An 11,603-nucleotide genomic window follows, 5' to 3' on the forward strand; every position below is an offset into this window, starting at 1 on the left:
CAAGATTTCAACAACAAAAATGGGAATCGTCCAAAACGCCAAAACGTTATGTTATAAAACGTGAGATCGTGGTTTTGTTAATTTATTTACAAGGTACGAGAAAAAGACTGTCAGGATGTAAAATTTTATGGAAACAATCAGCATGTTGGATGAAAAGCGCGAGTTTCCTTTCATATTAAGTATAAGATGGGAGATAGAAGGTTGACGAGGAAGCAGTGGGGACTAGAACAAGAGACGGTCGCAAGAAAGAGTAGGATCATCAAACAGGATCAAACACTTTTTCACGATGTGCAACAATAAGAACAGAAGATGTAAAGCAAGTTGATAGTATAGAAAAAGAATTTATAAATAGGACGAATTTAATCATCTTATTCATCCTGGTGAATGTCGGGTGCATAATTTGAGTTGGCGGTTTCATACTCAATAAGCTCCTTGTAGATAAGATCTTTCCACTGATCCACTGTGTGCTCACGATCTTCTACCGAGTGATCGTACGGACCAGGGGCGGGCTAAATAGATTTTTTTTATATTAGCCAATTAATTGCATTATAAGTCTCCAAAGTAAATTGTATCATAGAGAACTCTGACTTACTGCATTGACTTCGCCATCTTCGTACCAAACACTAATGTACGGATGCAGTAAGGCTTCATCGACCGAAATGCGCTTCTCGGGGTCGACTACAAGCATCTTACGGAGCAGATCGCGTGCTTGGCTAGCTTAAAACGTCAAGGGTGCAAAGATTCAGTTAATCTGAACGAAAAATGGTTTGCCCGCAAATAATTACCTTTGATTCTACACTGTTCTGATGATTCAGAAGGAAAAAGTCCATCCGGGAAAAGCTTATCAAAGTCGCAGCCCGGATATTTGGGCCTGTTTTCGACGTAGTTGCGGACAGAAGGCTGTAAGCGCTTCATAAATTCTGCATTCGGAGTTCCTAGTATTTCTGAGAAATGGAAACAAATTATTGCGGCTTGCTCGGTGTTGATGAATTAAAAACAAAGGTACCGATAATCTTGTTCCACTGATCGATATGATCAGTGCCGGGAAAAAGATAACTACCACGGATCATTTCACCCATGATGCAGCCAACAGACCACAAGTCAACATTTTCTTTGTAGCTCATACTAAGAATTACCTAAAAACAAAGAACAGACAGAAAGAAACTTGAAAATAAAGGTTGCCAAAATCGGTGCGGTTCTTTACTTCTGGTGCGCGATAATATCGGGTAACGACATAAGGGGTCATCATAAAATTCGTTCCCGCCGTTCTTGCCAATCCGAAGTCGAGAATTTTCAATGAGCAGTCTGATTTCACGACGATATTGCTGGGCTTCAAATCCTTGAAAGAATCAAAAGTGTTAAAATTTTCTTCAACAAATGGCGAATAAGAAGATACAAATCATTACTCGGTGAATAATTCCAGCAAGATGAAGATGTTTGATTCCGCAAAGCATCTGATAAAGCAGGTACGACATTCTTTCGTGATCCAAATCCATTTGAATAACCTGTTAAGAAGTAAAGCATATTAGCTGACGCTCTAACACAGAAATTAAAATAAAAAGAAACCTGGCAAAGACTGGCATCCATAAACTCCATTATCAAATAGACATCAGAAAACTCGCTTAATGACGTTTGCGGCGTGAAAGCGTTGAGCAAACCTATAACCTGGAAATAAAAAAATTACAGCATAAAGTGAAATCTCTTTTTTTAGAAACTGAAAAAAATATCAAACATACATTTTTGTGGTTAACCATTTTCATTAGTTTTATTTCACGATAGGCTCTCTTAGCGTGAGTGTCATTTTGAAATGGTCTGCTCAACTTCTTGATGGCAACTTGCTGTCCTGTATCTGTGTCTAAGGCGGCACTACCAGTCATTCAAGATATGGTTAAGAAACTCCAATAGCATTTTAGAAATATAAAAAAAAGAAATAAGGATAGTAATAGTACCAGACGATTCCCTGGGCTCCGGAGCCAATGGCTTTCAGACTTTGATATCTCCGAGGTATTGTAAACTTGGTAGCACCAAACTCTTCAGTGTAGAACTGATTGGTTAATCGTGAAGCCATTTGAGCCCGTGATTCCTATGAAGATTTGTCAGATATCCCACCGTAGCGACTGTCAGGATGAACGAGTAACTTGTAAGTGACCCCTGGAATGGTTAAATACAAGAAAGTGGGGGGTGTTTCTACCTGAACATTTCCATTTTTACCGTATAAAAGTTGTACCCACCTTCCCCTAAAGCTAGTAACCTCCCATTAATAGAAAATCTATTGTCCTTCAAATTCTGATGGCCAATAACATTTCGGGCTATTGCCCCACAAGAATGATCCAGTCACGTTATTGGTGGAAAGTGGTTTTCAAGGTTTGAACAACTATACCAACTACTTTTTTTACTTATTTCTCTTTTTCAAAGGGCCTTGATTGACTTTTTATATTCGATGTGTGAAAATTTTTTCAAATACATATACATTTTTTAAAAGTTGCTTTTCCGAGAACTTTCTCCGGAGTCTGGAGGGGGTAGGCGCGACCTCGCTACAAAACTACTAGTAAGTAGTAACCTCAACCATTCCTAATGTGGTGGTTATATCCTTGAACAATGAACCTCGCATTCGCCCCCTCCGATAATAACGCTTTAGGCAATATTTGCAAAGAAATATTTTTTTAAAAATCGGGCATTAATTAAAGCATTAATTATTAAATTTTGATTTTTTCTCGAAAATCATCGTCGAATCACGGTCTGAACTTATTTCCGCTATTTTCCGTTTCCGACTGTTAATTTTTAGAGCCTTTAAGCATACTAATCTACGTCTGCACGAACACAATGGCTTGCCATCATTTAAAGTAAAAAGAAACCAATTCATTTTTCTATCATTTTCAGTTTTTTTTTACATATTCCAATTCGTGAGTAAGGCGAAACTATTCAACGCACTGAAATAATGGACAAATAAGATAAACAGAAGTAGAAAGCAAGGAATCGTAAATCGAAATAACGAAATTTGTACAAAGTCCGTTTCAATGGAACACCTCCGTTGGCAGAGACCGTCTTCGGTCTTCTTGGCTCAGTTCAAAGTACCACGGCATTGGCTCGAGCCACACAGGCAAATGATTTTGTCCTCTTCAATAGGGAACTTGTAATCATACGTGATTTCTTCCCCAACACCGATCGGCTGTTTGGAATAGATCACAATTTTTTTCTGGCTTTCGATCGTGATGACTCGGGCATAGCAATTTGGCTGGTTAACGATACCATTTCGTTAAAGAAATTGAAATCAAAATAAATAAAAACTAAACTCACATTGCAAGAGTGATTGATGAAGCGGGCCAGATTGCCGCATTTCGTAGCGTCAATGATGTACTCCAAATCAACGCGAAACAAGTACGAAGATCCAATTCCAACAGCTTCGTATTGAGTCTCTCGTAAATCTGCCAACACGGGCCGCACCACCTACAAGAATCACCAGTTCATATTTAATTTAACTGCGATTCTCTCAAATAGCAAAAGTATTTTAAATTTACCTGTCCAACATATTCAATGACCATTTCATCAGCAGCAATCGATTCCACGGCAAACAGTCCCCAGTCGTGAATTGAAGACTTGCCAAACTTGAGTTTAGCCCCACGAAACTAAAGATCGCGACAAAAACAATCCAACAATTTAGTAATTGTTATTTCACAAACGTAAAGTGGCATGTTACCTTAAGCTGATTGAATTTCAGGAGATCAGAATCGTTTTCTAAGCCGAAAGCTGTGAGCAATCTTCGTTGATTCGATCGCGCTTCACGCGAAAGAGCTTGTCCCTTGTTAATACCCGTATCTGTAGGACCCAGCCCAGCTGCTCGTACAGAGGACTAAAGGAAAGAGTAAAAAAAAAAAAAGAGATGAGAAATTGGTTGAGGGAAGGAAAGTTATTTCAAGAAGAGCCTTACGACATTGGATTCGGCCAAACGCGAGTCTTCAGTGACGCATCGAGCGAAATGTGACTTGTGCTTAGCTTTCTCCTTGCTGTCAAGTTTATAGTATCCCTCAGTTCGTGCTGAGCCAGACTTGTGAGGCCGGGGTTCTTCTTTTCGCTTGCGCTTCGATGGCGATGGATCCAACTCCGTAGGGTCATAGTCAACCCAATGCGTATCGTTAAGCCAATAGCCCTGAGTCTGTACGAAAAATAAAAGAAACAAAGTTCACGCGAAACTCGATTTAAAAAGAGGAGATCAATAGTCGATGGAACCTGTAAAGCGTCTTGAGAGAGAAGTGTCTCGTAGCTCTTATGAAAATAAGAAATGTCTTCTGCGTCAATTCCCTTGGCCAGAAATTCGTAAAAGTATGCCATTTCTTCCATCCTATCACGCTGCGGGAAAGTCTTTCTAATAGGTAAGACTGGGTCTGGTGTCGTTGATTCACGAACGCGTTTAACCTCCGCCTAAATTTAATCAAAAAAGATGGTTAGAAAACTAAATCGAAATGACTGTTGATACAACACAAGAATACTTTACCTTTGGTTGCTTCTTTTTGAGTGGTTCGGCATTTTTGAGCTTGCTCGAGATTTTGGGAGGCTTCTCCAATTTCACCTTATTGTACAGATGATCCACACGAATAGGTGATGGAGAGGCGGAAGAGCCTTTAGCGTCTGGAGGCTCCTCTTTGGGAGGTAATGAATAGCAATGATCCTTGTAAACAAAAGACGCCGTCGAAGATGCCGAACTGTCACTATCTTCTTTCTCTTTGGCCTGATCGATAAGGTGAGTCAAACGATCCTCGGGTTCTTCGCGAATATCAGGCGTACCGGGAGTTGGTGGCCTATCTGGAGATACTTCCTCCAACTGTTAAATAAAAACACACACGTAAGTAAAAGGATTTACAACGTTGAAAAGAAAGAAATTAAATTCACCTCTAAGTTGATTTCTTTCCGGCTCACTTTATTCGTCAGTGGACGGGGTGAATCAGGTAGACTTCCCTCACTAATACTTTCGGCTCCGGAAATGGAATCGGAATCTGAATGGGATCGATCTTCGGAGCTAGACGATGATGAAGAAAATGACACACTTCCTCGTTGCCGTCGGTTCCGCTTTCGTCTTCTATCGTCAAGATCCTGGAATATTTATAAGTTTAAAATTAACTGTGATCAACTACGTAAAAATTTGTTCAACTTACTTCATCTTCGCTGCTACTACTACTGCTGCTACTACTACTATACAAGGAGCGCAAAGAACCACGACCTCTTTGACCATATCGTCTATCGTTCCGGTTCTGTTAGCAATTCAAACGTTATTAAAAGGACAGCAAATAAATAAGGTTATCAAAGTTCAATTTACGTCTCTAGATTCATCGTCGGAATCGTGCAATCTCCTTCGAGAATCATCATCCATAGGTGGTGGTGAAGGTGGTCTGATTTTCCTCTTTAGAAATTAATTTGTTAATTGTAGCGTCTAAGCGACAAGTACGGTACATTTATGTTGTTTACATACCCTGAATGAAGGAAGCTTAGGCATGGAAGCCCTGAGTCCTAAACCTAATCCGAAACCTAAGTTGAGACCTTCAAACCCGAAACCCACTTTCTTAGCGGTGGCGGCCTGTGGTTGTTGTTCGCTAGTTTGCGTTAATGGCTGGACGGGTTGCGGAAGCACTGATGCTGTTGAGACCAGAGAAATAGATTTCGTTGCAGGTCCCTTGGCTTCCTGTTTACTTTGCTCATCCCACCAATTTTCAAATGCTATTGAACACGAACAAGAGTCAGGTTAAACGATTGTAAAATATTGTCAAACTGAACTTTACCTTTAAATGCCGTTCCCTCAACCATTCGCCGATTGAAATCTTTTTTCAAAATTTGTTTCAATTCCGCCACTATTCGATCCACGACTCCCCTGTTAAAAACAAATATTTGTAGAAAGGGAGTCTCTTAACAATTTGAAAGCTAAAAACACTTACTCGATAGTTGCAGCATGAGGATCCTCGGTGCTTTGTTCGGGTAAAGCAGAGCTTTGCGTAGGAGGGGCTGAAGACGGTTGAGATGCATCAGCGTAAGGAGGATACCCATTTGGCGGGGGATAATTGAAATTGGGGTAAGCAGGATTATTTGTTCCCGAGGCGAAAGCGGAGGGCTGAGCGTATGCATTCCCATACATACCCCGCCATGCGAAGTAAGGATCATTAGCCGAGTAGTTGGGAGGTTGTGGAAAGAATTGAGATGAGAATGACGGAGCTGCTGAGTTTTGGTCGTCGATTTCAATTTTTGTTCCATCAGAGTTGAAAATTTTTTCATCTCCAGAGCTTAAACTGGATAAGCTCATTTCGTCATTAAGTATTTCTCCACTCAATCGGATGGCTGAGGGGAAAAAATCCATTAGAAAAATGTTTGCGCAGATAACGGTAAACTTTAAGAGCACATACCTTGTGGGGGCTCTGGGTGTGCAGCTTTGTAATGCTCCAAATAGATTTCTTGAGAGAGGAAGGGAGAAGGAGGTGGCGAAAGAGGTGGACTGGCGCACGGATCAACATTTTTATCGTGATCAGCTGCTCGACTGCTACTTCGCGAAGAACCTGAATTACTGCTTCCATCTAACTGAAGTTGCAGAAAAGCAGGTGTGTTCAATGCGGCTGAAATCTTCCCCTTCAAGAGTAGCTCAATTCGGGAATCCAAATCCAAAACAAGTGGTTCTTCATCCTTCTTCTCTTCTTCGTGATTACTGTTGACAAGGGCTGCCTCGGGAGGCGGTTGTGTCACCCAAGAGGGAGCAGGCGTGTTCCAAAACTGTTGATGCCATCCTCCATAGAAATCAGTAGAAGGTGGTGGAACAGAAAAGGCTGGTGGTGGAAAACTGAATGGCCCATCGACACCGACGCCGACATGGCCGTTGGAATTAAAATAGTGCTCCTCTGTTTCAAGATTGTTGGTGTTTTGCTGCTGACTGTTGCTGTTCTCCCTTTGCACCACTGGCGGAGGAATCGGAATAACTGTTTCGTTGAGCTCCTCGTTAGGTTTGGGTTCAGTTTTTTTTATTTCGGGTTTAACTTCAGGCTTTTTCTCTGCAGTTAACGATTCATACTGTTTTTTGCACTCCGCACCTAAAAATTTAGTTGAAATATTTGTCAGCCAATAGAAAAAAATGACACTAGTGCTGGTGAATTACCAAATGGATCAAGAAACACTTGCAAAGGTCTTCCCATAACTGAGGTTTGATTGAGTTTTTCTACACAAGATTTAGCATTTTTTACATTTTCAAATACAACTCTAGCCAAACCTAAATGTTTATTGTTTTTAGGATGGTAAAATATCGTAAGTTCCTCAAATGGACCATGTTTTTTCACCTACAGACGACAAAAGATATTTTAAATATGCACGGCTATTAAAACACTGTATTAAGACATACCAGATCTCCAAGAAAAACTTTATCAATGTTATCATTGACATTGCATATTGTTACTTCAACTGAAGGTGGGTCTCCTATATACTCTGCATCTATCTGTTAATTGAAAATGAATCAGTAAACATTACACATACACAAAATTATAAATTTTATGAAATTGGTACCCTGAATCTTGGCACAGGAAGATCAAGAACTTCAGGCCTGGACCAAAGCCTTTGTATTTGTGAACGTGGATCACGAACATGAACTACAGGGTAGGTGGGATCTCCTTGAACTTGCCCTTCATATCGGAAGAGCTTCACTGCTCCTTTTATTATAAGTGGATCTGTAAGGAGTTTCCAGTTTTTCTGCTTTGCCGGATTCATGGTTTGTGTTGGTTGTTTGAAATCAAACCAAGACGGCTTTCAGACGAACCGTTTCTGACAGCACAATCAAATTTAAAAAATTTATAATTAGTAAAAATTTAATTTTTACCACTAAATGATTCTACGATGACTCGTGAATCAAATTCAATTAAAATATACAACTATAAATAAGTACCTTAGAGGTACATGATAAATGACAACACTAAAAATCCAAAACACGTCCCCAAACATTCAACACTCATCCACGTTCGCCATTAGTAAAAAGGACTTCCTAAAACGCAAAAGAGACTCGTGGAACGCAAATACGGAAATGCAAAATGGTGATGCGGAACTGCTTTTGAAGTTTTCCCCTCTCGAAAAGTCGAAAGGAAACAGTTAAATTGTGAGTCAAATTGTGACAACCTGAAAACGTATATTAGTAAAAGCATAAGATACTGAAAACATTTATCGTTGCTTAAATATTTGCATATTTATATTTATAAAAACTTAAATTGTAAAAGCCTACAGCCTACTGTACAGCAGATGGAAGTTACTGAATTTATTGGGACTGATATTGTGTGCATTGACTTTAATCGGATTTAGATATTTGCCTACATTTGGTTAGTGTTGAATTTCATCATTCATTTCGTTTGTTATTCTACTTATTTTTCATTGCTCGCGTTTTTGCTCGCGACTCGCCGATTCGCATCATCGACATTCCACATTTTTGAACTCTGCGTTACGCGTTTTAGAAAACCCTTTGTAAACGAAGGTCATGCTAAACGGCAGTCTGCGATATGGGTTTGAAAACAAACATTGTTTTGACTCCTGACTTTTTCTTTTAATTAGATCTCAAGTTTAATAGAAAATGAAAACTTATCCAAACAGCATTTGCTGACCAATAAAAACAGACGTATTGGCGTTCTGGTAATTATGGCAATTAAGGGCCTAGATTAGGAACTTAGGTTACCACTTTACCAGCAAGCTATAACCTGCTAACATATTGTTTCTTCAAACAAAATTTATGTTAAATTTCCTGTTAAAACTTAATAACATATATAATTTTAATGGAATCATTAAAAAAATCTTTGAATTCAATGCATGTATATGCTTAAAAATTCCATAGTGACAAATGATTTCTCCAGGATATTAAATTTAAGAAGTAGGGCTTATATTGGATTTGATCATTTAATATGAGAAAGTATAAATGTTTTTGTCAAAGTTGTTTGGGTTTGTTAATTGGCATGTCATTACTAAGGACCTATGTTATATAACAACAGAAAAGAATTACCATAACTTAATAAGTGGAATTTTCAATAAAAGTTTAAAAAAAATATGTTTACCAAGAGAATTGTTAGTTAAAGTTTGGTTGAGCTCAGAATTTTATTTGATCAGCATTCAGAAATCAAAATTAATTTACAAAGGATTATTTTAGTAGCAATTTCCAAAATCGTACAGATCGATCGTTTGCTACAGCAAGAAGGGGTAAAGAATAATGCCAACTTAGATCGCTGGCAGCCTAAATTTAAATGGAGTACATATTATTATGAAAATTCAACGTTTAAAAAAAAATTTGCTACGCTAAGTTTACCATTAACGAATCCGTTATCATTACTGGTCCTAATGAACGGAGTACGGTCACAACAGGGCCTGGTGATCCAAGAACGGCAATCAATGTATCGATGGTAGAATGAAAGCGTACTTTTCGGACCATTTCACAAGAAACTGTTGTAGTGTCTTCTGGAAGCCTTTTATATTTAAACCAAGAAATCAAATAACAATCTGTCATGGTCGACAGCTTTAAAGTCATGTCATTTGTAAAGAATAATAGTATACCTTAATGCCTCTAAATCCCAATTTTGAATTCGACCTCCTAATGATGTCGCAATATGAGTGGGATTGCAGGACGACCAATCAGCATCAAGAGCCGGGTCTTGACAGCTAAAGTTGTTGCTCAAAGAAGTTACTGGAGAAAAATTTAAAGTACTGAAGATTCTTGTAACGCCCGACTTTTCCATCACTAAGAATTTACTGGGTTCCGAAGGATTGAATCTAACGGCCATTCCTACATAAGGTTTCCAATTTTAATCCTACAGTGTTATTTTTGTCATTTTTACATCTCATTTATAAATCACCTGAAGATTGAAGAGGAATTGTTTTTAAGAAATCTCCAGTCTCTGTAGACCAAATTTTACAAGTAAAATCATCAGAAGTAGAGATCAAGAATTTTTCATTGATGTCTGGTTGAAATGCTATTGAATTGACATTGTCAGCATGTCCACTCAATTCCTATAAAGATAATGTTGATTTTTATTTTTAAAAGACTTTCAAAGTATGCTAAACCTGTTACCAAAACATTTTCTGATTGAGCAAGATCACTTGTATAAATCCGAATTTTCCCATCAATGCCTGCTGTGGCAAATTTGCAGACTTTAGGAACCGTATCACTGGATGAGAGTGCACTCCAACTCAAGGAAACAACTGGGCAAAAATGATGAAATTCACGAATCACATTGAACTGAATCTCATCCTGAGGATAACAAAAGCAATTAGTAAAACAATAGATACATAACGATGTATCAAGTAGGTAATGACAGGTTTTGACAATACAAAATGTGCTTACGTTTTCATACTGAACGTTGGCAACGACCACCTTATTTTCCGTTCCGATTGCTAGGAAATTTTTGGACCACTCGTATGGTGAAAATGAAAGACAGAAAATCTCTTCATCTCCCAAGCCAACTGAATGAAACGGTCTGGAAAGAGAGCCCATTTCTTTTTTTTATGATGGCTTTTTTACTTAAAAATCTTTTTACAAATTCAAATCGGTTTTGTGATTGTGGTTCGTGGTTTGTAAAAACAAATTACGTCTGCCAAGTTACGTTGCCGAATTTCAATCCCTCGTGTCGCTTTGTTGCCAGAAGCCTTTTTTTGCAACCGCTTTATCAAATTATCAACTCTGGTTTTATAAAAGCCGATAAAAGCGATAAAAGCAATAAAAGTAAAATTTATCAATCTGAAAATTAGTCAGTTATTCCATGGTTTTTCTTAACGCACATCTATAGGTTATAAAAATTACCTCGCTACCAGTGAGTATATCGGACAAAAAAGAAGAATGTGTCTGTCATGCTAAGATTTTTAATAGCATCTTGACCATGACTTGACTAATGGCAGAACACAATTTTCCGAATATGGGAATTTATCAAACATATTATTTCTGTTTTACAGATTACAGACAAAAAGAAAGAATCACCCCTCCCCCACAAATGTTCCGCCATTTGTGTCTCATAATAGACAATATCCGCAAGGGTTTTTTCCCATAATCGAGGAAACCTCACCTACGCAATTTGCCTTTTCGTCGTGTTACAACTACATCACGAGTAAACTAAAGCAGATATTCATAAATGAACTTTATGTAAGAAATAATTGCGCGTCATAAACTATTTCTTAACATTTAAAAAATTTAGCAGTTTTTATGTAAATCGCACTTCAGTGATGCTTCAGCTGTTAGCCAAGTTTATAAAGAAATCCGTACTTATAGAGCCGTGTTGCATTCATTACAAATTGTGATAATTATAATTACACAAATAATTATAATTAAAAAAACAATTAATTAATTAATTATAATTAGATAAATAATTATAATTATGGTTGTGGAGATCTAATGAACGACGAACTCCTAACACGAGATGTCTTGCGTCTGTAACAGATGCTTTATATAATTTTTGTCGAGTGTTTTCAATGAAAACACTTCCTGAAAAACGAATGAAAATGTACAACCCAGTCTAATTTATCATATAACCGAACTGATATTTAACAATAAATCAGTCATACACGTAGTAACTTTGCCTTAGGAAATTCCGTGATGATCTAACATGGTAAAATATTTATTTATT

At 38.0% G+C, this 11,603-nt stretch overlaps 3 protein-coding genes across 3 annotated transcripts; all 3 read right to left on the reverse strand.

The window, feature by feature from the left end:
• Window positions 1-66: 66 nt before the first annotated feature.
• Window positions 67-2,357, reverse strand: LOC124349803 (stress-activated protein kinase JNK-like). Its single transcript, XM_046800655.1, has 9 exons — window positions 1,950-2,357; window positions 1,737-1,866; window positions 1,567-1,665; window positions 1,407-1,505; window positions 1,205-1,339; window positions 1,007-1,136; window positions 786-944; window positions 593-717; window positions 67-509 (listed from the first exon to the last, which is right to left on the reverse strand). Exons 1-9 carry the CDS (start codon window positions 2,066-2,068, stop codon window positions 369-371), a joined length of 1,137 nt encoding a protein of 378 aa, XP_046656611.1. The 5' UTR covers window positions 2,069-2,357; the 3' UTR covers window positions 67-368.
• Window positions 2,358-2,837: 480 nt separating this feature from the next.
• LOC124349407 (histone-lysine N-methyltransferase SETD1-like) lies at window positions 2,838-8,012 on the reverse strand. Its single transcript, XM_046799980.1, has 18 exons — window positions 7,904-8,012; window positions 7,528-7,782; window positions 7,367-7,459; window positions 7,127-7,304; window positions 6,387-7,061; window positions 5,925-6,321; window positions 5,772-5,860; window positions 5,465-5,709; window positions 5,312-5,395; window positions 5,151-5,246; window positions 4,888-5,088; window positions 4,493-4,819; window positions 4,228-4,419; window positions 3,929-4,153; window positions 3,698-3,850; window positions 3,519-3,626; window positions 3,298-3,447; window positions 2,838-3,235 (listed from the first exon to the last, which is right to left on the reverse strand). Exons 2-18 carry the CDS (start codon window positions 7,726-7,728, stop codon window positions 3,062-3,064), a joined length of 3,588 nt encoding a protein of 1,195 aa, XP_046655936.1. The 5' UTR covers window positions 7,729-7,782; window positions 7,904-8,012; the 3' UTR covers window positions 2,838-3,061.
• Window positions 8,013-9,065: 1,053 nt separating this feature from the next.
• LOC124349883 (nucleoporin Nup37-like) lies at window positions 9,066-10,675 on the reverse strand. The gene is made up of 6 exons (XM_046800808.1): window positions 10,331-10,675; window positions 10,058-10,237; window positions 9,843-9,996; window positions 9,544-9,772; window positions 9,299-9,455; window positions 9,066-9,226 (listed from the first exon to the last, which is right to left on the reverse strand). Exons 1-6 carry the CDS (start codon window positions 10,478-10,480, stop codon window positions 9,134-9,136), a joined length of 963 nt encoding a protein of 320 aa, XP_046656764.1. The 5' UTR covers window positions 10,481-10,675; the 3' UTR covers window positions 9,066-9,133.
• Window positions 10,676-11,603: the final 928 nt, after the last annotated feature.

The sequence above is a fragment of the Daphnia pulicaria genome, chromosome 7 (genome assembly GCF_021234035.1).
Source record: "Daphnia pulicaria isolate SC F1-1A chromosome 7, SC_F0-13Bv2, whole genome shotgun sequence".
NCBI classification, from domain to species: Eukaryota; Metazoa; Arthropoda; class Branchiopoda; order Diplostraca; family Daphniidae; genus Daphnia; species Daphnia pulicaria.